The 27,129-nt window shown below is 45.9% G+C and overlaps 1 protein-coding gene across 1 annotated transcript in view; it reads right to left on the bottom strand.

Moving 5' to 3' along the window:
* Positions 1 to 3,657, bottom strand: part of SDC1 (syndecan 1) — a 31,417-nt gene extending 27,760 nt beyond the window's left edge. The window contains exon 1 of the mRNA XM_053285972.1: positions 3,487 to 3,657. Coding sequence (XP_053141947.1) covers positions 3,487 to 3,552 — 66 coding nt within the window. The 5' untranslated portion in view covers positions 3,553 to 3,657. The remainder of the gene's footprint in view (positions 1 to 3,486) is intronic.
* Positions 3,658 to 27,129: the final 23,472 nt, after the last annotated feature.

Genomic DNA, 27,129 nt, shown 5'->3' with positions numbered 1-27,129 from the left:
ACATACCATTTGAGGCAGGAAAGTTCTAGGGGATTACAGTAGCTGCTTTAGCAGTACTCCATCATCAAGACCTTTAGTCAGTTCCTTGATTTCCATGTATAGGGAGGAGGTCAGAATCTTGAGTTTGAATATCAGCAGCATTATATTCAAGGAACATACACAAGTGTTCAACAAGAACACAGTGCTTTCTGACAGACAATATTCAAATATTACAACCTAATGTTAGAATTAGACAGCTTATCGTGGGAATGATTTATAGGCAAGTCAGATCTAGCAACAGATCTATCTTGTTGGGTAATTATTCACTCTACGTGTGTGACACACACACACACACACGGAGATTCAACAGATGAACATGTTCCAGATGTGCATTAGTACAACCAAGTAGTTTAGCCCTTGAAACAGCTTATATATTTTCCTGTTTATGCACAGTAACTAAGGTTGAAATCCTAAGAATTCAGAAGTAAATTCCACTGACATTAGTGGGCTTTCAGGGGAATTGACACTTGCATGTTTGTCACATGATCACTGAACTAAGCAATGATTATCTGCATGTATGAATGAGCCATGCCAGAACTCCAGAGAGAACTTTAATGCTATATGCCATCATTGCCAATGTAGTGAACTTTACACAAATTCACCTGAAAGCTATGAAGCACTGAGCAACAAAAAATGCTTCTTTAATGAATTTCTGAACCAACCACTGCCATTCAAATAAATATGGTTCAGCTGACCACCCTGACAGTCCTTTCTGCCTTGGCCCAAGAACCAACACAAAATAAGCAACTTTTAGATATCACAATTTGAGTTCAACTCCTCTTTTTATGGAAAAGATACATGCTGCAATGGTGTTTATTCCAATGCACTACACAGTGGACGTCTTTCAAAAATAAGCACTTTCTACAATTATTAAGTTAAGCTAGAGACACTGGGAGTGGCTCTATTCAGTAAAGGAGAGGCATGGTTTATTCAGTGGTGACATCTGCTGGTTGCAGTGCTCCAGAAAGTCTAGTAATAAAGTACACTATATTCAAACTTGGGAGCCTATTAGTAAGTTATCTGCATGTTCAGAGGAGCTGCAGTCCCAGCCATCTGCTCAAGATTTCAGAATCTTATTTAGCTACAGTTATAGCAAGAAAATACTGTCTTCAGGTTGATTGGGTGTATAGATTAATATAGAGAATTCAAAGGTGTTGTGCTCCGCATGCATGAAGTTCCAAGTATAGTATAAGCACGTATTTCCAACGTTTAATACTGTAATTCTATAAACCCCTACCTGGAAGTAAGGCCTACTGAAGTCAGTGTAAACATGCTTAGAATTACACCCCTCCCCTGCCAACTTCTTAGATATGGTACAGAGAAGATCCAACAGTGCTCAACAAGCAACGTTTATGAAAGGAGGCAAGGGTAAATTTTGAATCTTTTGAGCCAGATTTCAGTCACAAAAGTTACAAGGAAAAAACAAGATATCTTTAATCCATACAGTTTGCCATCCGTTGAAAGGCACCAATGTAGAAAGCTACAGACACCTAACAAGCACCTATGCCCTCTTGATGATACAGTGTGGGAACAAGTTAATCTCTATGCTCAATTATGAGGGCAGTGGTGGGGGGAGCTCTGACAAGTTTCCTGTCTGCATTCTAGTTTGTAAGTATCGGTTTTACAGCTGGTATCTGAACTATCTGATTATACTTGGGAGATGGGGGCAGGGGGGAGAGAGAATTACCCAGCTTATGCATTAGGCACAGGATTCTTGCTTGTGCAAGCAGGAGCGGAGGCGGGGGGCATCTCTTTGAAGACCTATTAGTGTTCTGCCTCCAAACTTGGGTGTTGAGCAGTTCTGTGGTTTCAAGCTTTTTAGAAACTATAGCCCTACCCTAGTTGTTTGGACCCTACATAAAGAAAAGACACTTGTTTCTCTAACTTGCCCTAGTATCATTCATGAGAACAGAATTCAGCTCAGATGGTTGGGACATGAGTTTAACACTATTATGCATGCCTCTGGCCAGAGAATGGCAGCCACAGGAAGCATTATTTGGACTAGTAACTGCTGTGGTTACACTCTTCTCTCAGATCACTACCACCTGCAATATGACCAAGTTTAACTCCTCCACACAGCCTCATAAGTGAAGTATCACAAGGCAGCATAGTACAGTAGAAATAAACTAACATTTGCATCAATGTGACCCATTTTTCAGAAATCACCGTTTCCAACTAGGTAACTTTGCAAGTGCATAGGACTGCTAAATTACACACTTGTATTCCTTCACAAAAATACTTGCTGCACAGAAACGTTGTAAGGTGTGGAATGGTGCTTACTGCATCACCACTGCCCTTCAGGTTAGCCTACCCAAAGGGGCTGCTGTGTCAGGACGACAAGCCAGATCAGGGATTGCAAGTGCTTTGCACATCAAGGCATATGAGCAATTATTAACAGAGATAGTGGGGGGTGGGCACAGGGCAGTCTACAAGTGGGTTGGGACAATGACCCAGGGCCCCATGGCTATAGGGTGCCCCACACTGTAGCATTGTGATGGACACTCTAAATCTGGCAGAGCCAGAATGTTGACTGATAAGGAGGGGACCACAAGCCATTTTCGCCCTGATTCACGCAAGAGCAAGGCACAGCTCTAGAAGAACCGGGCGCGCGCACACCCCGGGGTGGGTGGGGAGAAGCACCATCATGAAGTAGGAAAGGGTTTATTTTTATCACCTGATGTCGGGAGCGGAGCAGGCTCTGCTCGAGTTGAAACCTGTCGCAAGAGTTAAAAGCCAGCGAGCAGGGATAGAAAGGCTACACCACTGCACCGAACAAGGCAAATATCCGGCTAACTACAAGGAGGTGGGGAGAGAGACGCGCGCAGCTCAGCGCCAGGGGAGCGGCGGGGGGGTGGGGGGAGGCTTTGAGACTGAGGGAGAAAAATTCCAGTCAGGTTATGAGACTCAGTGGTCTGGTTTGAATTAAGCCTTCAGGGGCAGCCTCGGCTGGATTCGCCCAGCCCACACAATAGACTATTGAGCCCCCTAAGCTGGGCTTTTAAGTCACTGCTCGTCCTCAAGAACCTGTTGAAAGGGAGGGCGCAAGGGAGCAGCGAAGGGGAAGGCGAGGGGGGCGCAAAAAAGGGGGGGCGCTTCACGTGCACTCTGCGCCCCTTGACACCAGCTAGAGCCACTTCGGAGGCTCTGGAGAACGAAGAAGAGGTGCGGGGCCCTCCTCTTTCTTCCTTTCTCACAGTTCGTTTAGCTCGGGCCGCTGCGTGGCTTCGAAAACTTGGGCTTGCTCCCATGCCCGTGAGGCTACCAGAAAGGGGGGGGGGGAAGAGAGAGGGGAGGGGACTACTCCAGGTTCGCAGGACACCCTTGGAGACTCCTTTCTCTCCGCCAGCCTGACCACGTGCACCCGTCCTTTCCAGGGCACAAGCTCCGCGCCAACCCGCCGCGCCGCCCGAGCAAGCCCCCACCCCGCTTTCCTCTCGAGCTCCTTACCGTCAAGACCGCCTGGAAGCCAAAGGCCAAAGCGCACAGCGCCCCTGCGAGAACCAGCCTTGCCATAGTGCAGCACGACTTTGGGACCGTTCCTCTCGCCTCGCTCGCCCCTGCAAAAAGAAAGCCCAGGCAGGATGGACCGCGGACTGCCTTCTAATATCGTGTTCCAATGGAACACGATTCACCTATTGCCGGGCCCCGCCCACCAGGGGGACACAGCCCCGCCCAGGCCCGCCACGCCCCCTCCCCCGCAGACCATAAGGAGTGCTTCCTCCATGATCCTCCCCGGCTTTTTTCCGAGAGACTGACGACACTCCCTGCTTCATCGCCCTTCCCTCTCCGCATTCTACCTTTCTCTTCAAGAGCCGCATCGTCACCTCCACGAGAGATTGCTCAACTCTCTGACTTCACACGGCCCTGCCTGAGAGCCATCCGAGTTTGCATTGTGGATTTCTGACCGTGCCGGGGGCGGCTTTCATCTCAAATTATTACATATAGCGGTCGGGGAAACAAGCCAAACAACAAAGGACCGGGGGCGTGGGGACTGTGTTTGTTTTCCCTTTCCTTAACAACCTTGATCCAGAAGGACCAAGGCACTTGAGTCCGATTACTTGGATTTTAAATTGATGCAGTTGCAAAAACTAGCTTTTCCGGTATGCCCACTCTCCGTCGCGATCATACCGACTTGTAATATTCCTATTGAACCGAGTCGTGGATTAGTTAACAGATCTTGTTTTCTAAAACTAGAGACACCAAGGCTCTGGAGGCTCTCTGCATAACCCCGGAGGAGCTAAAAACTGTGTAATGTGATATCTTTTACTGGACCTAAGGTTGCCATGTTGGGTTTTTTTGGTTTTTAATGCCAAGGCTCCCGTCCCTTTAACAGCTGCCTGGTTTTGCCGGTAGGGAGATGAAATGATGCGAGAAGCTTCGCCAGCTGTCAGGTAGCTCTTAAAGGCACACAAGAGCCGCGCCAGAAAACGTTGGCAGGTCTAATTGGGCTGGGCGGATGTCGGAGTTTTTGAGAGGCAAGCCAAAGGTGCAAGACCGATGCACTGAAGAAAATCAAGGGACAGCCGTGTTCTCTATAGCGACCTGTTTACAAAACTCAGAAAAAGGCCATGTTTCGAAGCACAACCTCAAAATACAAGGAGATATTTATTCCACAAAGGTTGAACTTGCCTAATGGGATTATTTGCATATCTTCCACTTTCACCAGGCAGAAATTCTGGATTTCTTTGCTTTATATATCTGGAAGAGAAATCCAAATTGCTTTGCATATAATGTTGAGGGTGGATCGTTCTGCATACGATCAGAGATTTAGTTTGTTCTTTTTCTTTCTTTCTTTCCTTTTGAAAAACTGTAGATAGGTAGTCTCCTTTTATCTGGTTAGTTATGGAAGGAGACTGGAAATTTCTAACAGCTCTGCAGTCTGACCCTACCCGTGCTTAACAAGTAACTCCTGCTGCTTTCTGTGTGACTAAGGCCTAGGCTACACATGCAGCAAAATTAGGTGGTGGCATGCTGAAGTACAGGGATGGACCGCAAAAATCAGGCTGCTGCTGGCAGAGTCATAATTTTTTGCATGCTCCTCAACATAAAAAAATCCCTGCAAACAGAAAACTAGCACAAGAAAGGGCTGCACTAAAACCTTTCTCCCTGAAGTGCAACTTGCTTGTTTGCAGAGCCTTTTTTTTTTACATGGGAAGAACTTTCAAGAATAGTATCCTCCACCTAGTCTGAACTACAATTTACCCTGCCCTCTCAGTGCCACCACATTCTGTTATGTGTGTCGATTAGAATGTTGCTTTCAGGGAAACATGCAGCTTCATATTCACCCATCCTGCTATCAGGAAGCAATCTTTGCTGAAAGTAAAAGGCAGAGAGGGGGAAATGGCATTGTCTGACATGGCTGTGTATGAATGCATATTTGACTACAAGGCTCTAGGAAGGAAGGTGAAGAGCCTTGAGGCTCAGGTGATGTTTTTGTCCATTTTTCCTGTTAAAAAAAAAAAAGAGGACTATAAAGAGAGAGGAGAATACTTCAGGTGAATGACTGGTTATGGAGATGTCAACAAGAGAGATTTGATTTTTGGCATAGCTTCCTTGATGTATTATTGGTAGGAGATGGACTGTACCTCATAAAGAGTGGGGAAAATGTGTTTGGCAGAAGCCTGACAACCCTGATCAAGAGCTGTAAAGTAAATATTTCAGGAAACAGAGGCAAAAGCCCAAAGGTAAGTAGCAAGGTAAGTATTGAAACCGGGACTTTAGTGCTACAGAAGAAATTGAGGGAGTTGTGCAGTTGCCTAGCGAACCCCATAATAAAATAGCAGAGACACTGAGAATCATCATCATTATCATAAATAGTATGATTATTGTTATTACTTATATACTACTTTTCATCAAGAAAAGTGGTTTATAGAGTAAAAGAAATGGCAAAAATCTATACACATTCAGAGTATGGGAAGATACTTCAAGGATGCAAGAATTAATAGACATGGGGGACTTGAATATTCTTGGTATCTGTTGAGAGACAAGCACTGCTAAGCAAGGCATGTCAGGAATTTATTGGGGATTTGATGCTTAGCAGAATTTGCATCTTAATAGATATCAGAGTAGCTGAAGTCCCCCATTTATTATAGTATTATTGTATAGGAAGATAAATTCAACCTGATAGGAATAACAGACTCAGTGGAATGACTCCCAGGATTGTAACTTGTTTCAGAAAGGATCATCCACATTGTCTCCTTGGTTTGGCAGTCTGTCATAGATTCCAACTACAATAAGAAGAGTGATTCCAAGATTCCAAGTACAATAAGAATGAGGCTGAAGTAGTGGGAATACTGGAATTCTTGTTAAGTGAAGTTAAAGGTGAGCTTAATCAAATGTATCTTGGATTTCAGAAAAGCTTATTTTAATAAGCTCAGGGAAGTGTTAGGTAAGATTCCATGACGAGATAAATTAATGAAGAAAGGAGCTCAAGTTGGGTGGAAGTTCCTGAAGGAGGAGATCCTAAAGTCTCGGTCACAAACAATTCCAATGAGAAAGAAAAATGGAAGACATCTAAAAAAGCCAACGTGACTGCACAAGAAGCATAGTGATGAGCTGAAAATAAATAAGGACACATATAAGCAATGGAAGGAAGGACGGGCCACCAAGGATTACATGTAGCCCAGGGACAGGCAAGCTAAAGTTCAGCATGAGCTGAGGCTGGCAAGGGATAAAAAAAGAGCTTTCCCATGGAATGTTTGAGGTAAGAGGAAGGGAACAGTAGTCCCACAGATCAATAAAAACAGTGGCTGACATGAGGAAAATGACTCAAAGAAATACCATTGCAACGAAAAGGACAAGTTAGGCAATGAATGACAAAGCAAAGGCATAATTGCTCAACTTTTATTTTGCCTTCTCCCAAAAAGGGCACTGTGTGCATCCTCACGAAAGCAACATGGATGGTGAGGGTTCAGGAGTGATGAGGTGGCCAGAAAACACTTATCTACCTTAAATGAGTTTAAGTCTTCAGGATCAGATGAATTGTGTCCTAAGGTTCTAAAATAACTTCCTGATGTACTTTCAGTACTTCTGCTCTCACATTTGAGAAATCCTGGGTGAGGTACCACAAGACTGGAGAAGAGCTAATGTCCCAATCTTCAAAAAGGAGAAAAAGAGGATCTGGGAAACTAGAGACTGGTCAGTTTGACTTGAATACCAGGGAAGAGAGCAGATTATAAAGCAGTCCATCTTTAAGCATCGTGATAACCGTGCAGTGATTAGTAGAAGGAAGCATTAATTTGTCAGGAATAAATCTTGCTAGGCTAATCTTACCCCTTTTTCTGATCAAGTTACTAGTTTGTGGGAATGCTGTGGAGTACTTTCATGATTTTGGCAATGCATCTGACAGCTTGCCAGGAAAATCTGGTTACCAAACTGGTCAGATGTGGTGTGGGCTAGACAAGAATACGATTTGATGGATTAACTGTTGCTTGTAAAATTGTACAAAAAAGGGCTTGCCTCCTTGCCGAATTATATGGAGGCTTATACGGTGCTGTTGTAGGGCTCTTTCCTGGACCTGGTACTCTTCAACATTTGTATCAAAATACATGGGGTGGCAGTAGTAGCACATCTGAAAAATAGCTCAGGTTTGTAATAGGTCATAAGCTGAGCACAAGTCAGCAATGGTGTATAGTTTATATATTTTAAAAGTTAATTAAAACTTTAGGCTGCTTTAATGGAACCATCGTTTCCAAGTCTCAAAAAATAAGTTACACTTTATTCTGCACTAGTTAGACCTCACCTGGAGTCCTGTGTCCAGTTCTGGCTGCTGCTTTTTAAGAAGGATCTAGATAAACTTGATTGGGTTCAGAGCAGGGGCAACAAAGATGGTCTGGAAAACAGCCCCTATGAGAAAAAGTTGAAAGGACTGGGTATGTTTAGCCTGGAGAACAGAAGATTCAGCGGTGGGTGGGGACATGACAGCTATATTCAATTGCCTGAAGAGCTGTCATCAATATGAGGGCAAAGATTTCTTAGGAACATAGGAAGTTGCCTTATACTGAGTCAAACCATTGGTCCATCTAGCTCAGTATTGTCTACTCTACACAGATTGGCAGTGGCTTTTCCAAGGTTGCAGGCAGGAGTCTCTCTCAGCCCTAGGCAAAACATTCAGGGAAACCCACTCACATTTCTTAAGAGTGTGTGGTAGCCAAAAGAGTGTGGCAGGGAGTAAGCAAGCTGTTAGAGTGGCCTGATTTGGAAAAACAGACTTGGGAAGAACTAACCTCGGGTTTGAGCGATAGAACCTCCTTTCGAGGTCCCAAAAAGAAACCTTCAAGGAAACGAGATGGAACGGGTGCCCTCATACTAGGGAATTGGAACGTTCCCCTTCTCATAATCAGGTTAGTAAACCTGTATGTCATTTATGCAATGCTCGTGCATAGGAATAGGGAGGGAAGACACGACCAAGAGGTTCACGCAGATGAGACAGTAAATCTCTTCTGGAAAAGTTTGTATGGTTATGTGCAAAAAGACGAGTATCTCTTCTAAACAGCAATGGGACAAATTGTGGAAATGGACGTCGGATGTAACCCCCCCGATTACCTGATGTGCCTTTTAATCCCCAACCCCCGAGTTACAGTACTACCCCCATATACTTCATAATCTTGTGTGTTTCCAAATCCTTGTGTGTAAATCTTTGTAGATATCATGTACAAACAACCACTTTGTATATAATTGTGCTTTGGCATCGTACTGTATGCTTTGGTAGTTTGTTGGTTCAATAAAAAAATCTTGTCCTATTAAAAAAAAAAAAATCTTGTCCTAACTTGGAGAAGCCAAGCAGGGAACTTGGAATCTTCAACATACAAGCATGCAGGTGCTCTTCCCAGAGTGGCCCCATTCCCTAAGTGGAATATTTCACAGTGCTCTCACATGTCTCCCATTCAAATGCAAACCAGGGTAGACCCTGTTTAGCAAAGGGGACAATTCCTGCTTGCTACCACAAGACCAGCTCTCCTTTTTTCTCTCTTGTCTCAGAGGGCAGGGTAGATCTAATGGGTTTCAGTTACAGGAGGGTAGTTGAACTTTAGAAGAAACTTAAAAGAAGTTTGACAAAAGAACCAATTTCCTGCATTGGTGGGCTTTCTCTAGCTGGGTGGTCTTCAGGCAGAGTTAGATAACAACTTGTTGAGGTTGTTCCACCTCTGCTTTTCCTGCATGGAGCCAGAGGTTGGACTAGATGGCCTACAAGAACTTCTCCAGTTCTGTGAGCCAGAATCCAAAGATCCTTGCTATTATAGACAAGCCTCGGGGCTTGGGCCTGCCTAGGGAAGTTTGTTTTTTTAACTTCTCCCCACTCCCTTAGAACAGCAGACTTGCATGCTATTTGCCAAAAGGGACAGTTGCTCAAGAAAGACAAGTTTGAATCCCCCTTGGGCAAGCGGAACTAGTTGTACAATGTTTTGGATCCTGGCCTGCAACTTCTATGGCTAGTCTGTCTTCAGAACTGAGCTTACATTTACTTGGAAGTGAGCCCCATTTATACCAGTGAAACTTTGTTTGTTTGTTTGTTTGTTTAACACATTTTTATACCACCCAAAACCTACGTATCTGGGTGGTTTACAACAAAATAAAAACAGAAAAAGTTAACATTAGTTAAAACAAAAAGTTTAAAACATTACAACAATTTAAAATTTTTAAAACAATATTTTAAAACTGCATTAAAACCATTAAAACAATATTAATTAAAAGCCTGGGTGAACAGATGCATCTTGAAAGATCTTTTAAAAGCTGTCAGAGATGGGGAGGCTCTTATTTCACTAGGGAGCGCATTCTAAAGCCTCGGAGCAGCAACGGAGAAGGCCCCTCCCTGAGTAGCCACCAGACGAGCCAGTGGCAAATGCAGACGGACCTCTCCAGATGATCTCAGTGGGCGGTGGGGTTCATGACGAAGAAGATGTTCTCTTAAATACCCAGCAGGGCCCAAGCTGTTTAGGGCTTTAAAGGTGATATATAAGCAACACCGTGTATTTTGCCCAGAAACATATTGGCAGCCAGTGTAGCTCCTTCAAGACAGGAGTTATATAGTCTCTTCGAGATGACACAGAGACCAACCTGGCTGCCGCATTCTGGACCAACTGTAGTTTCCAGACGATATACAAGGGCAGTCCCACATAGAGTGCATTGCAGTAATCCAGTCTGGTGGTTACCAGCAGATGTACCACTGTTTTGAAGTTGTTCACCTCAAGAAACAGACGCAGCTGGCGTATCAGCCGAAGCTGACAGAAGGCACTTCTGGCCACCGCCTCAACCTGGGAGACCAGGGAGAGGCTTGAATCCAGAAGCACCCCCAGACTGTGTACCTGTTCCTTCTGGGGAGGAAACTGAAATATGAAGCATGATTCCCTATGCATGTGAATGCATTTTGCTGTGCACTTGAAAAGTTCTGTTGCTGTTCTTAATTATTCTTAATTATAGGTGCCTTTTCCCTTCCTCCAAATCCTGCTTCCCAGCCTTGTAGAGCTGCTGGAGATTCCCCTTCCCTACTTTGCAATTAAAGAGGAGCACAAAAGAGTTTCCTCCTTGCAGGGTTGAGCTAGTAAATTCTGTTTATCTTCCGAACCAATATGAAGTAATGAGTAAGCCCCCAAGCTCATTCCAGAATTATTCTAATTTATTACATTTATACTCTACCTTTCTCCCACCATGAAACCCATGGCAGGGCTACATGGAGTATGGAGGCCATCTATCAGTCATCTAGGCATTGATAAGACCTCAACCTGCTTAGCTTCAGCACGGTGCTGCATTATCACAGACCATGCCCTGGGAGTCTTGCTCTCCCGCACACACCCCGCTCCAGTTGTTGGGGAACCACAAAAAGAGATTCCAACAAAGGGCAAAAGAGATTCCTACAAAGGATGTTTTCCATCCAAATATGGATATTTGTCGGACCACTGTATTGACCTAGAAAGGTAACGAGGGGTGCAAGGCCATTCATTCTGCCTTGCCAAGATTTACCAACTGGCCCCTCTGCCTTCTGTGGAGATTCCAGCCCAGATGGGGAGCAGCCTGCTTGTCTGCTGCCAATTTGCTGCTGGCTAGTTGCCACCCTCCCAGATTATTGAACAGAACCACCTGTTGCTTGTCCCGGGAGCTGCTTGTGGGAGGCAGGGGCAGAGCCACCATTGGGCGAATGGGTTCAAAGAACCTGGGCCGCCATCAATCAGGAGCCATGACACACACACCCTTCGTTTGACATCAGACACGGGGGGGTGCTGGTTTGGCTATGGAGTGGGGCCCCATTCCAGAGTATGAAAACGTCCTACAGCGCTGCCGGAAACGTGCTGATTGAAGCTCGACTCGCCACTCACCCAGCCGCGCGCTCTCAGTCCCAAAGCTCCCTCCCACCACATCTTTCACCAGCTCGCCGCCACCACCATGTTAAGATCTGGTGCAGCATGGACTGCGTCAGTGGAGGAGGGGAGGAAGCGGGAAACCCAGAGCATGGCCTGGGCTGCCGAGAGCCCAAGCGAGCTCTAATCGGGGACTGTGGTGCCATCACCTTCACATTTTAAGGAGTTGTGGGAGAAAGAGAAAGGGGGAAGGAGGGAGGGCTTCAGTGGATGCGGCCTCTCTTCAAGCTCCGTGGGCAGTGCTGCTGTGGTGAAGTCAGGCCACCCAGGCCCAGCACTGCTCGCTGTCTGCGGTTGCGACAGCAGCAGCAGCAACAGCTACCGCTTCTCCGCTAGGGATGTGCAAACCGGTTCGGATCCGAACCGGTTCGGCAGTTCGGATCCAAACCGAACCACCCCGGTTCAGTTCGGATTCAAACCGAACCGGGGGTGGTTCGTTTTGAACCGGTTTGGACTGGTTTGGACCCCTGAAAATTGGTAGGATGGTAGCTGGCACCCAGGGGTACCTGTCACCCAAACCCCAAAGCAATCGGACACTCGTACGATTTTTAATGAATTTTTGAAAAATATTTTTTTCTCATAGGATATAATGGGACTCGAACCAGGCCATTATGACTTATTGTGTAGCACTCATGGGTGCCAACAACCATGCAAAACCTGAAGCAATCAGACACCCCTATGATTTTTTATGAATATTTGAAATATTTTTAATTATTTTTCACATAGAGTATAATGGGACCCAAACCAGTCCATATCCCCTATTGTGGAGCACCTAGGGGCACAAAATCTGGGTGGGTGGTAGACAGACAGGGGTGCCTACCACCCAAAAAATCCCAAGGCAATTGGACACTCCTCTGATTATTGGTGAATTGTTAAAGTATTTTTGAATTCCTCATAGAGAATAATGAGGATTGCAGCAAATGTATAGCTTCACGTTTGGGGGGAAAGGGGTGTCGTAGAGTGCAGTGTGGTGGCTGGTACTTCCTAGGGTGGGCAAGGAAGCTACCTGAATTATTTGAAAGGAATTGGGCAAAGGGGTGATTTTTAAGTGATTTTTGAAGTTTACGCGTCTTCAAGGTTTTTCTCCATAAAGAAGCATGGAGGTGTCAGCAAATGTATAGCTTCACGTCGGGGGGAAAGGGGTGTCGTAGAGTGGAGTGTGGTGGGTGGTTGTTCCTAGGGTGGGCAAGGAAGCTACCTGAATTATTTGAAAGGAATTGGGCAAAAGGGTGATTTTTGGTTAATTGTTGTTTACGTGTCTTTAAGGTTTTCCCCCATTAGATATAATGAAGGGTGTATTGCTTCACATCGGGGGGAAAGGGGTGGCCTAGAGCGGTGTGGGGTTGGTGGTAGTGCCGGTTAGGGGCAGGGAAGCTACCTGAATTTTTTCAAAGGATTTGGGCAGAGGGCTGATTTTTGGTTAATTGTTGAAGTTTACGCGTCTTTAAGGTTTTTCCTCACAGTAAGTTATAATGGAGCTTTCAGCAGCCCCATAAGTGCACTTGGGGGGTGCTGCGGTGGCCCAGAGCGAGTGGTGGTGTAGTGCACATAGGGTGCCAACCACCCCCATGGGTTTCTAACCCATGGGGTACAGGGTTTTCTTGTTTCTGAGGTATTGTGTGTGGATTCTATGATAGCAAATGAGATTTTCAATGAGACACCATGAATCCACTCTAATATGCTATCATAGAATCCACACTCATTACCTCAGAAACAAGAGAACCCTGTACCCCATGGGTTAGAAACCCATGGGGGTGGTTGGCACCCTATGTGCATTACACCACCACTTGCTCTGGGCCACCCCAGCACCCCCCTACCACCCACCCCGCTTTTGTGCCCCTAGGTGCTCCACAATAGGGGATATGGACTGGTTCGTGTCCCATTATACTCTATGAGAAAAATAATTTAAAATATTTCAAATATTCATAAAAAATCATAGGGGTGTCTGATTGCTTCAGGGTTTGCATGATTGTTGGCACCCATGGGTGCTCCACAATAAGGAATAATGGTCTGGTTCGAGTCCCATTATATCCTATGAGGAAAAAATAAAAATAATTTTCAAAAATTCATAAAAAATCATACGAGTGTCCGATTGCTTTGGGGTTTGGGTGACAGGTACCCCTGGGTGCCAGCTACCATCCTAGCTACTTTTCAAGATCTGAACCAGTCTGAACCGGAACTGGTTCGCATCCGAACCGAACCAGGGGGTGGTTCAGATAAAACCAAAACCGAACCACCCCCTCCTGGTTCGGACCCGGTTCAGATCCGAACCGAACCGGGTGAACCGGTTTTGTGCACATCCCTACTCTCCGCACATGCTTGGCAGCCACGCCTAGCCAGGCACTCCGCCTCTCCACCCTGCTCTGGTCACACAGTGACACAGCCCTCTGCTGTGGCCCTCCTTTCACTGTTTCCCCCGCTGGGACCCTGGCCACACCCAGGCCGCCATTTGGCTGGATCCACACCTGGTGGGAGGAGTGGCTTTTGGGGCTTGCAGGCTTAAAAACAAGGAGGCTTGCCAAAGGTGTAGCCTTTGGGTTGCCTGTTGGCGGTTGCCGAAGCTGGCCGCACAAGGGGGCTGGGCCTTCAAGAGTGGGGCTGGGGCTGGTTGTGTTGTGCTGTGCCGTGCCAGGACATTCTGCAGGTATGTGTTTGGGCTCTTGAGTGGGATGGTGCTGGGAGTGCACCCAACAGTTCTGGGGCAACTATTACTATAGTGGTAGGGAATAGAAGAATTGGTGCTGGCAGAGTAGCTGGCCATTACAGGGGAAGGGAAATCAGTAATTTAGTAACTGTTTCCACTTCCAACTGGTATGTCAACTCTCAGGCCTCGGGAAGCAGCTCCAATGACCCACAGAGTCTGGTCTTGCTCCTCTGCAATGCCAGGTTGGTTCAGAATAAGACCGAACACGATTTGATCATGGATGAGGGAGCCGACCTGGCATGTATAACTGAGACCTGGTTGGGCTCAGCTTCTCCCTCTAGGTTATTCTGTCATGAAGCAGGCTAGGGTAAGGGGGTGGGGGGTGGAGTGGGTGTGGTCCATAAAAATACAAACTCTCTTACCAGGGACCCTGTGAGACAGTTGACTTATATTGAGTGCATATTTTTGAGGATGGGAACTATGGATAGATCGGGGATTCTGTTGGTATACCACCCACCCCACTGCCCAACTGACTCCCTAACTGAGCTGACAGAGCTGGTCACGGAGTTGGTGTTGAAGTCTCCTAGGCTTTTGGTGCTGGGGGACTTCAACATCCACTTTGGGGCTGACTTGTCTGGTGTGGCTCAGGAGTTCATAGCGGCCATGACAACTACGGCCCTGTCCCAATTAATTTCTGAACCAACTCATGTTGCTGGCCACTCACTCAATGTGGTCTTTTGTTCCGATCAGGGTGGTGTTCCATGGCTGGGGGTTCCTGTGGTTTCCCCATTGTCATGGACGGACCACTACCTGATTGTGGTTGGTTTCACAGCCACAATCCACCCCTGCAGGGGTGGTGGACCCAGGGGTGTATCTATGGCGGGGCAGGCAGGGCACATGCCCTGGGTGCCACTTGAAGGGGGGCACCATTTTATAAAATAATTTTAAAAAATGGTTGTGAAAAACAAAATGTCCACCATGCATGCTCAAATGGCCTCTGTGAGGCCCTAGACAATGCCAGGCCTCGCAGAGGCCATTTGAGCATGCATGATGGCTATTTTGTTTTCAGTGGCCATTTAAAAAAAAATTGTAAAAAATGGCCACCGCACATGCTCAAATTGTCCCTGCGAGGCCCTAGAGGCCAACGGGGGAGGGAGAACATTTGCAGCCCCCCCCCCCAGCCTTTAGGAAGCCCCTGAAAGGGGATACAGATTTTAAAAATGATTTTATCACTGTACACATATTTGTGTACACATGTGTACACAAAGTCACTGTACACATATTCAGTTTGGTACTGTGTACAGAAAATCAGGGCTTGTGAATACTGAGCTGAAGCTTATGAGCTAGAATTGTATTAATTTGCTCTTACCTTGCTTCTTGTGATAAGTGAGTTAAACATGATATCTTAATAATATGGCTATTAATGGTGAGTTTGTCTTTGAATCAGTGTGAAATCCTTAGTATTAAGGCCCACTGAGAATTTCTTGCTCTCTTTCTCTCATTTAAACTGTTTTTATGAAATACTAGAATATATTCCAAGCAGTGACGCAGTTCACTCTGCATATCCTTTAATTATTTTCAGAGTATTTGGGAAAAGTTAAATTCTCCATTTATTTTTAAAACTTATGTAATAGTGATGCTACAATGCATAGTAGAGAATTAGACAGGCACTTCTGTTTAGTTTTCCAAGTACACCTCCATATAATATTTGGGTATTTCATGAGCCCCAGCATACTGAAATTTGTAGTTTTCCAGCATTTTTTGGTCTGGCTACATCCACTGCTAAATACTTTTTGAAATATTAAAAGATTAACGAGCTTGACATGTATTTTTCAGCTGGTATTATGGTCAGGTTATCTGAAAGATGGGTGTCAGATGTTTGGACAGGGGGCACAATTTCAGTGCTTGCCCTAGGTGCTATTTTCTCTAGATACACCTTTGGGTGGACCTATTAAGCTGGTCCATCTGAAAAGGCTGCTGGACCCAGTAGGATTTCAAAAGGCCTTGGAGGAGTTTGATGCTGGTGCAGCTGGTGATTCTGTCGATGCCCTGGTGGAAACTTGAAACAGGGAACTCGCCAGGGCAGTAGACATGATTGCTCCTAAGTGTCCTCCTAAACATGATTGCTCCAACCTGCTTCAAAAATGGCCCCTTGGTATACTGAGGAGTTGCTGGGGCTGAAGCGGTTGGGTAGGTGACTAGAACGCAATTGGAGGAGAACTCAGTTTGAATCTGACAGGATGCAGCATAGTACCCATTTGAAGACCTATGCAGTGGCGGTGCGTGCAGCAAAAAAGAGATTCTTTTTCTGTGTGTATTGCGGCTACAGGTTCACGCTCAGCAGAGCTATCCCAGGTTGTGATAAGTTTAGATTCTGCTCCTTCTACTTCCAATCAGTCCCCAGGGTTGTTCTGCTGTGATGCTTTTAATAGGATCTTTTCAGATAAAATCTCCTGTATTTGGGCCGACTTGGACTCCACAATTTCTGCCAGGTCTATGGAGGAGGTTTCCAGCAATCCTTCCTGCAGTTTTAGGTTGGATCAGTTTCAATCTGTGACTCCTGAGGATGTGGACAAGCTGCTTGGGATGGTGCGGTCTACCACTTGTTCCTTGGATCCTTACCCAACTTGGCTGCTTCTATCTAGCAGGGAAATTGTTGGAGGTGGCCAAGTTAATATCATAAATGCATCACTTAGGGAGGGTAGGGTGCCTCCATGTCTGAAGGAGGCAATTGTTAGACCGCTCTTTAAGAAGCCTTCCCTGGACCTCTTAGCGATGGATAGTTACAGGCTACTCTCCAATCTCCCTTGGTTGGGCAAGGTGATTGAGAGTGCAAGGTGATTGAGAGTGTGGTGGCCGACCAGCTCCAGGCAGTTTGGGAGGAAACTGATTATTTAGACTCATTTCAAACTGGCTTTAGAACTGGCTATGGGGTTGAGACAGCCTTAGTTGGCCTGATGGATGACCTTTACCGGGGAACCGAAAGAGAGAGTGTGACTCTGCTGGTTCTTCTGGATCTCTCAATGGTGTTCGATACTATCAACTATGGTATCCTTCTGGATCACCTGGGGGACTTGGGGATAGGAGGCACTGCTTTGCAGTGGTTCTACTCCTATCTCTCAAGTAGATTCCAGATGGTAGAGCTTGGTGGCAGTTCCTCCTCAAAAGGGGAGCTGTTATATGGAGTCCCTCAGGGCTCCATTCTGTCACCAATGCTTTTTAATATCTACATTAAACCGCTGGGTGAGGTCATCAGGAGGTTTGGTGCTGGGTGTTACCAGCATGCTGATGACACCCAAATCTGCTTCTCCTTTTCATCTTCAGGAAGTGGCACTCATTCTCTAAATGCCTGCCTACATGCATTAATGGCCTGGATGAGGGATAGCAAACTGAAAATGAATCCAAGCAAGACAATGGTGCTCATTGTAGGGGCTCAGAATCTGAGGTGTGAGTTAGATCTTCCTGTGCTGGATGGAGTTACACTCCCCCAGAAGGAGCAGGTGCGCAGCTTGGGAGTACTCCTGGACCCAGGCCTCACCCTGGTATCTCAGATGGAGGCCATGGCCAGGAGTGCTTTCTATCAGCTTCAGCTGATTCGACAGCTGCGCCCATTCCTTGAAGAGGATGACCTCAAAACAGTGGTGCATCAGCTGGTAACCTCCCGGCTTGACTATTGCAATGCGCTCTACGTGGGGCTGCCTTTGTACTTAGTTCGGAAACTTCAGTTAGTTTGAAATGCGGCAGCCAGATTGGTCTCTCAGACAACCCGGAGAGACCATATGATGCCTGTTTTGAAACAGTTACACTGGCTGCTGATTTGTTTCCGGGCAAAATAGAAAGTGCTGGTTATTACCTTTAAAGCCCTGGCCTGAACAGCTTAGGTCTGAGTTATCTTAGAGAGCACCTTCTTCTACATGATCCCCACCGCACATTAAGGTCATCTGAGGAGGTCCGTCTCCAGTTACCACAGGTTCGTCTGGTGGCAACTCAGAGGTGGGACTTCTCTTTAGTTGCTCCTGGACTATGGAACACACTCCCAGCAGAAATCCATAATTTGAGTTCATTATTGTCTTTCAGAAGAGCCCTTAAAACCTAACTGGCTTGGCCTTCCAGGGTTTTTAAATCGTTGTACATTGTTTTAAATGTTTGCCCTGATTTTCCAGGGTTTTTAACTGTTTGAATGTTTAATTGGTTTTATTCTGTTTTTTATAGTTTTGATTTTAATTGTTAACTGGTTTTAATTGTTTTTATTTTGTTATAAACCACCCTGAGCCATTTTTGGAAGGGCGGTATATAAATTAAACAAATAAATAAATTAACCATATTCACCTCAGGACTCAAGACTGAAGTATTTCTGCATCATTCATAACTGAAGCCAGAAACTGTGTTTGTTATGATTTATACACCCTGCCCTACAGGGGTGTGGTTATTGAGTGGATGGGTTCAAAGCAGGGATTCTCAACGTTGGGTCCCCAGATGTTATTGGACTTCAACTCCCATAATCCCCAACCAAAGGCCACTGAGGCTGGGGATTATGGGAGTTGAAGTCCAATAACATCTGGGAACTCAACGTTGAGAATCCCTGGTTCAAAGAACCCGGGGCCGGCAGTTCCACCCCTCCCTGTTTTCTTCATTATCTCCCACACTCTGAGGGGCTGCTGGGGAGAGAGGTGAACATGGAACCCCTCTCCCCTAGCTATGTCCCTGCTGTCCTTTGCCAAGGCAGGCTCAAATGAGAAATACTAATTATACATCAACAAGTATCTGAATTACTCACAAAGTGCTTCCTACATCTTTTACTTTGGCTATCAAGACCCAAGCACAAAGGGCATTATTATAATGAGTCGGATACAAAGGTTACATGAGTGTGTTTGCGGTACTTTCCTTTTCAAAGGCACACAAGTGGGGCCCTGATTCTTTTCCTACTCGCTGCTTGTATGTCTTTAAAAGAGAACAGCTGCCGTTCCTACTCTGTGCTTACTTCAAAATGGATAACTGTTACAAAAATCCTTGCACTCACTGAGGTCTTAACTCCTTTGGTTGGCAACTCCCCGCAGTTTGTGTCTAGCAAAATATTGCAATCAGAACCTTGGATGCCCTGCAGAGCAGAGACAGCGTTGCAGTGGTTGGCTGGGCCCAGCCTCTAGGAGTGACTGCTGCTGAGTCCCAAGCAAGTTGAACGGAAGAGAAGGAAGAGTCAAGTCTGTCTCTGGTGAAACTTGGAGACTCGACGTGCAACCTTTCTTTATTCCCTGGAGTACTTTATAAGGGTCTGCTAGTTCAGGCTAGTTAGTGTCTCTATTGTACTTGTTTTAACGTGTGTTGTAACTACTCTGTCCCTAACTCCTTTTAAAACCCAGCCCCCTGCTTTGTTAAAATAAACTGCTTTTTGATTTTGTAACTGCTAGTCTGTGTTTAGTGTGTCTCATCCCCAAACTCCCCATGGCCTAGCAGCTTGGGCACGCTGTTGCAAAGAGGAGGTCACTTTAGGGCTAGCTGCCTTTCTCCTGCCAGGCCTCAGGAGGACTTTTACAGTGGCCAATATATTTTGTGCTTGGGTGTCTGTAAGCAAGCAGGCCTAAGTTAGCCTAGGGCCAGTACAGAAGGCAGAATACAGCCGTAATGGCCTTCAGCTGTTGTGGATGGGGATGATAGGAGTTGTAGTCCACTAACATCTGGAGACCCAAATTTGAGAATCCTGACTGAGTGAAATGAGTCTCCCTTCTGCATTGCCCCTAGTCTGATTTAGTTTTTTTTAACATTTAATGTTGACCTACAGGCAACATCTGGGGACCCAATTGTGAGAACCCTTCCACTAGAATAATGAAAGCCTGGGGAAGGGGGCAGAGAGAATGACATTTTAGTTAGTTTGTTAATACATAAATATTTATACATTTATAGCCTGCAGTGTACGTGGTTATATTTATCCTCACAAAAACCCTGTGAGGTAGATTAGGCTGAGAGTTAAGTGACTGACCCAGAGTAAACCCAGTAATTTTCATGGCTGAATGGGGATTTGAACTCTGAATCTCCCGGGTTCTAGTCCAACACTCTAACCGCTACACCACATTGGCTCTCAGTTTATGTAGCTAAGAACCCGTATTGGTATGCTAGTCCCATTTTCCCTATCAACTTGCATCCAGTAGACATAAGAATTCTGCACTTGGGATATAAATATTCATCGTTCTAGATCAGACAAGGGCCATTCGGTCCAGCATCCCCTTTACCACAGTGACCATCCAGCTGCTGCTGGGATATCCACAAGTAGGGTAGGAAAGCAACTGTCTTCCATGGCTCTTTGCCTCCCAGCAACCGGCATGCAGGGGCAGGGGCTGACAGGTGGGCTCATCCTCAACTAGTAGCAAGACATCAACTCTGTATATTTGAAATTATTTCCAACTTATCCTATTACACCCTGCTAGGATTTCTCACTTCAGTCTCCTAGCAGCAAGCTCCATCTGGTATTTTGTTGTAAACCACCCAGAGACATAAGTTTTGGGAGGTATACAAATATGTTACAGACATACATACAGCCCAGGAATATGTGTTTGGCACTGCTTTGAAAATAATGCCTCTTAGTCACCATCACCCAGCGAGACTCTGCCTAGCATCCAGTTCCTAATGGATCATCTGCTCATTATCCCACCTTGGAATGGTACAGTGGAAGATATGGCAAAAGCCCAGCAGGGAGCACCAGACAAGATATGTCTTGCAATAGACCCTCTTAGCACCCTCCCTCTGTGGGGATGAGGCAGAAGACGGAGAGAATGGAAACTGTGTGGGCAGGACAACGATGGTGAGAGAAACAAGAGAAAAACAGCTGTGAAAGCATCAAGGCAGAGAAGAGAGGAGATGTGGCCCAGACAGATGACAGAGTGGATGGGTACATGAGCCAACTGAGCTGGTCAGCACCATCTGAGGGGACAAATGCTCATTGTGACTTTTGACAAAGTCTACATTCCTAGAGAGGAAAAATACATGATAGTACTGCAGTACTTTCAGCTTGCTGTGTGTTGTCATGCTTTTATTGTCCTGACTATCGGGCCTGCAGCAGCCACATTTGCAATGGCGTTTTAAAAGCTTTTAAAAGTTTTTTAAAAAACACAAAAATGACTATAACATTTTATCAATGTTGTCAGAGGAATGGAAATGAAAATTGGCAGGAAAGACCTCCGAGGACTACTCCATGGAGATAGTACCAAAATTTGTTCAGTTATCCTGACCCTGACGCTTTCCTCTGTGCAAAAATGATGGCAATTTTACCCTAATCATTGGTGGGTAGGGTTAAAGAAGGGGGGATAACACACAGAAAGCCACAAGCGCAACAATGCTCTCCCCTATTTTCCCATCTCGGAGGGAAAGAAGTAGATGTTGCCAAAAATCACTTTGAGCATGTGTCCCTTGAGATGGCCAAAAATTGTGGTCCACATTCATGGACTATTAGGGAGGAAGCACATGCCAGACAGGGGTGTTACTAGGTTTGTAAAAGATCCAGGGCTCAGGCCTACAGCCTTCCCCTATTAACTAGTTGATAAATGAACATCTTCATTCTCTTTAAAAGGATCCAACACTCTCTTCCAGATTTTGAAGTCATTAATCACCAGCACATTTTTGTTATATCTGGAAGGTTTGGGCCAGGGACATGAGCCAGGGATCTTTACAGAATGGGTCCCCAGCCCAACATGCATGGCTGCACTCACAACCTTTGCAATATCTTCTTGAGGTGATGTTGCCACCATGTGAAATTGGGGGAGTGGCCTCGACATTTTGTTCATATTTTTTTTTTAGAAAAAATACTCTTTATTTATCATATTTTGGTTTATTGTAGTTTTATATTGCTCAATATAAAATCTCAGAGCGGTTTACAATTTAAATGAAACAATGGAAACTTAAAAACACATACAAACAACATTACCCTCAATAAAACTATACAACTCTAAAACGTCATAAACTAAAAGCCCGATAAAGCAGGTGTGTTTTCAAAGGTCGTTTAAAGGGAGATTCTGATTTCATTTGGGAGTGTGTTCTGGAACCCTGGGGCAACCCTAGAGAAGGCCCAGTTTTGGGTCGCCACCAAGCAAACTGGTAGTAACCACAACCGGCCCTCCCCCGATGATCTTAATAAAGCAGCGGAGTTTATGGAGAAGGCAGTGCTCTCTTAAATACTCTGGGCTCAAGCTGTTTAGGGCTTTATAGGTAATAACTAATACCCTAATATATGGTATTGGGGGGCTACCCATATCCTTCTACTGGGCTGTTGCTGTCTCTTGTATTGGAAAGGAGTCCTGCTGGAAAGGAGGACTGCTGACCACCCCCTCCATTAAGCCTGGCAGCTGTGTTGCTACTGGGCAGAAAGCTGAGGGCCTGCCTGCTGAAAGAGCCAGACCTCCGTGCAACTGCCTCGCCCTCCCCACTTTGTTTACAATTTGAAGAGTGGAAGAGGAAAGGCCAGGGGGAGAAGGTGCTCAGCTCCATCCCTCCCACTTTTCATTATAATCATATGGTGAAGGGATGATGGAGGCTCAGCAACCAAGGAGGCAGTGATGGAGAGTGCCTTTTGGGCTGCAGTTTTTAAAAATCCAGCCTAGTGCATGCCCCTTTGTCACGGCTTCCTCCACACGGGATCAGTGGACAGGTGCTGGAGTGGGCAGGCGGTGCAGACAGGCAAGAAGTTGGGACACCAAACCTTTTGACACGTGCCCATTGTGCCCAGTACTTACAATGCCAATTACTGTATGTCAGAGGCAGGATATGGCACAAAAATGACTATTTAGCATTTATACTAACCTTTGAGTGTTCGAAGCACTTACACATGATCTCAGGAATCCTCCCAACAATGCTTGGTCCCACCAGGCTGAAGCAAAGAAAGCAAGGAGCTCACTCCATCAGATCGGCAGGGACCAGCTGCCACTTGACTCTGTCCCCTCCCAGAACTGCCTCCTCAATCACTATTCCACTTGACCGTGAAGGAACTTGAAATAAATAAATATTCCACTTGACCGTGAAAGAACTTGTAAATGTTGGTACCTGAATCAGCTTGTTTTCCTCTTCCCTCCCTGTCCTTTTTCTCCTTTAAATTGTGTCTGTTAGACTGTAAGCCAGAGGGAAGGTTAGTCAAGGGGACAGAATGCTTGTAAGCTCAAATAGTTAACAGGTAGGTGGAGCTAATGGAACTCAGTGACTGGGGATGGGAAAGTGGGCTTCACCAAAAAGAGCAGGAAAATTCTCCATTTATTATTATTATTGATTGATTTGATTTATATTTTATATAATGTGCAGAATACTCCCTCAAGCCTGTCACAAACCCTTCTGCTTCTGAGGGGGGAAGTTGTCTAATAGTCTCTACAGAAGAGACTGTGACTCCCGGCCTCACAGTCAGGTAACCCTGTTCTGTTTCTGAAAGGGAAGGAGTTTGAACAAGTTAATCTCTTGGTATTCCGCAGTACTGCCCTCTCAGGTGCTGGTGGGCAAGTTTGGAAGGAATTTCCTCAAGCTCCCCAGCTTTATGGGAACACTCTGGAGGTTCAGATAACCACAATAAGACTTAACAGAAGAAATGTGCCTTAGCCCACCCTGTTGCAGTTCCATAAAACATTAACATTTGAAGCTTTAGGGCTGAATAAAAAGAAAATGGGACTGAGCAGCAGTGTTCGCCCATCACACCCTGCCCCACCGCTCCCAGCGAAACAGACAAAAATAAAATGCACATGAAGTAAGACCCTGGTTGGAGCAGGGGGCTCCTGTCTTTGTTGCTAACTTTTGTTTTTCACCATGCTCAGCCACAGGTTCAGGGAACAGATCCACACTAGGAATATATGGCAACATTTTGTTGCAGGTTTATACATGTGTGTGCACATGCACGTATTCTATGAAGACTAATGGGCAGGAACCAGACTAGGTTAATCATGATTAATTCCCATTAAAATTAATGGTATTTTAATAGTCATGTCTAATTTATTTCAATGGTGCTTATGCATGACCAACTTAGTCTAGACCCTGCCCAGTAATAATAATCAATGAAGTATTTTTCTTACCAATTTGCACGTCTTAAATGGGAAACTGAAGCTGAGAAGAACATGACTTGCCTGAGGCCAACTAGTTTGGGGACAGAGGCCAGATTTGAGCTGGGGGGACTTCCAGCTAACAACAGATATGTTTAGCCTACCTCCTCAAACATCCCCACTCCTTTTATGTGCATAGCCGCTCTGGTGGGTCAAACATTGTTGCTGTAGTGTGCAATATATAAGACAATATATACAAGTTTGCCGCTGGGGGCTACGCCCTTGCTCCTGCAAACAAAAACAAACACAAAACCCACTGCCTAGCATTAATAAGTAGTGGGGAAATGACTTCCAACAGGAAATCAAAGATCAGGAGTGGATGAACATATAGAAATGGAAGCTAATTACTTCCAGAGGCGTAACTAGGGAAAACGGCACCCGGGGCAAGCACTGAAATTGCACCCCCCTGCCGCCACGCCCCCCCCGCCACCCCCCAACATACTGTGCATACATAACACATGTTTGCCCACCATAAACAGATTCCTACATCATATGCCAACATGCAGTATATACTCCTATGTTGTGGAGGAGGAGAGCTGGTCTTGTGGTAGCAAGCATGACTGGTCCCCTTAGCTAAGCAGGGTCCACCCTGGTTTGCATTTGAATGGGAGACTAGAAGTGTGAGCACTGGAAGATATTCCCCTCAGGAGATGGAGCCACTCTGGGAAGAGCATCTAGGTCCCAAGTTCCCTCCATGGCAGCATCTCCAAGATAGGGCTGCAAGAGACTCCTGCCTGCAACCTTGGAGAAGCCGCTGCCAGACTGGGTAGACAATACTGAGCTAGATAGACCAATGGTCTGACTCAGTATATGGCAGCTTCCTATGTTCCTAAATACTACTGCAGCACACACACAAGACACCTGTCCCATCCTGACACTCAGCCAATTTCCATAATCAAGATCCTACACACACACACACACACACACACACCCACACCCACAACTGCCTACTCCTAGATTTACAAGCCACACCTAATGGCACAGCAGGGAAGTAACTTGCCTAGGGAGCAAAAGGTTGTGGGTTCGAATGGAAACACCTATATCGGGCAGCAGTGATATAGGAAGATGCTGAAAGGCAACATTTCATACGACGTGGAAGGAGGCAATGGTAAACCGCTCCTGTATTCTACCAAAGAAAACCACAGGGTTCTGTGGGTGCCAGGAGTCAAAACCAACTTGATAGCACAACAAGCCACACCAGGGCTACCAACTTTCCAATAAGCCTCTCACTGCAGCATTGTGAAAGGGAAGTCTAGAGCTGTAACCTTATCTAAAATAACACTATTTCATGACTTGAATTTTTGCACTGCACAAGTGGTCTTTCAGAACTGCACTTTTCTTTTCAGAATTGCACATTTTGTGTCTGGCTGCACATTTTGAACAACAAGCCCTGCTGTGTGGTAATAATCACTCTGGTATTTATGCAAAAATAATCCAAGACAAACTGGGATGTACAGAAAGGAGTGCTCAGTGCCTGTACATGCTCAGAGCGCCACATGATAGATTGCTTCACATGGCGCAGGGCTGCGTTTCCTGGTACTGAATGCAAGTAACAATAAGCAAGTAACATTAAGCTGTGTTCTTTTTAATTGGCTGTGAAATCTTGGCTTCTGTTTTTCACCATTCAATAATCCATGCAATTGTTATTACTCTATCAGTGTGCATGCTTCTTTCCAGAGTCCCATCAGCAAAAAGACTGCTCCCTGCCCCAAGGAGTGCTCCATTTACATCTTTATTGTGAGCTTATTCTGTTCAGCATTACATGTATGAACTAGGCTTTAGAATTAGTTACTAGCATACAGAAGAAAAACCTTGAAACGTTTGCTGTGATTTCAGAAAACTACCCATTCACACATGCAAGTTGTCAAGAGATGGATACTATATGGAGTTCAAGTTACCTAGCATATTAAGTATAAGGGAAGGACTGGAAAGAAACATTATGGAAAAAGAGAGTCTAAAGGCATGGCACATTTTCCATACAGTGATGCTTCTAAGTGATTTGGGCCAGGATCCCAACAGCCCTTTAAGCCCATGCTTACACACATCTGGGATTGGGACTCCCACCACCCAAACAGCTTATTATGTTGCATCACAAGCCATATCTGAAACTACCCCAAATTTCTCAAGTAGCTTATTAGCTGTTGGAAAGAGGGGGGAAAATATCCTTTTACAGCATCGCTGTGTAACTCTCTGAACTGCAGCTTAAGGCTTCTAGGTTTAGAAAAAGCAGGATGAAAGGGAAAAAATAAGTTGATTGTTCTTTCCCATTCCATGGAAAGCTGGTATTATTATTTTTAAAGGGTCCTAGTGGCTTCCTTCCTTCGCCGCCACTCCCCTCCCCTCCCCGTCCCTCGCAGCAGGCTCTTCAATGAGTGAAAAGCGTTCTTCTTCAGAAGGGAGATAAAGGGAAGACGGGGAGGAAGATCGAAGATGATGAGGCAGCAAAACCAGAAGTCAGCGCAGGGCGCTTTTTCTCAGAGTGTGGGAGGGAAAGAGTGAGAGAAAGAGAAGGCAGGCAGTGCAAGGCAACAGAAGGCGGTGCGCCGGTGCGCCCCAAAGTGCATCGGAATCAAATCCGGCCCACCACCGGCCAGCCAGGTGCAATGCCAAGCCCGCCCCCACCCGCCCAACCAAGTTCACTGTACATCAATCACACACCTTGTCCTGGTGGTGCTTTATGTTGCTGTTGCCGGCCGTTAACTGAAGTGAATCCCCCTAGTGCCTCAACGCTCCCACCGACTCCCTGCCTCGTCGCCACGCCGACGCACGTGCTGCAGAGACGGCGAGCTGGGAGGAGGACACACACCAGCACCACGCATGCGCGACTGGTAGCGGGGCGGGGACTGGCCAGGAGTGCGGAGTACTTGCTCTTGTTGTTCGGTTCCACAGCTTATGCTGTGACGAAGATTGAGTCGCGACTGCATCTGCAGTGCAAACTTTAGGTGCCTGCCGCGCCAGAGCCGAGCAATGGGGGGGCGGGGGGGGGCGCCGGGACCAGGGGAGGGGGCACCACGCCGCCACCACGCGGACC

Source organism: Hemicordylus capensis, chromosome 1, assembly GCF_027244095.1.
Source record: "Hemicordylus capensis ecotype Gifberg chromosome 1, rHemCap1.1.pri, whole genome shotgun sequence".
NCBI classification, from domain to species: Eukaryota; Metazoa; Chordata; class Lepidosauria; order Squamata; family Cordylidae; genus Hemicordylus; species Hemicordylus capensis.
The sequence above is the reverse complement of the archived record's forward strand: the minus strand, read 5'-3'. Positions and strand labels throughout refer to the sequence as shown.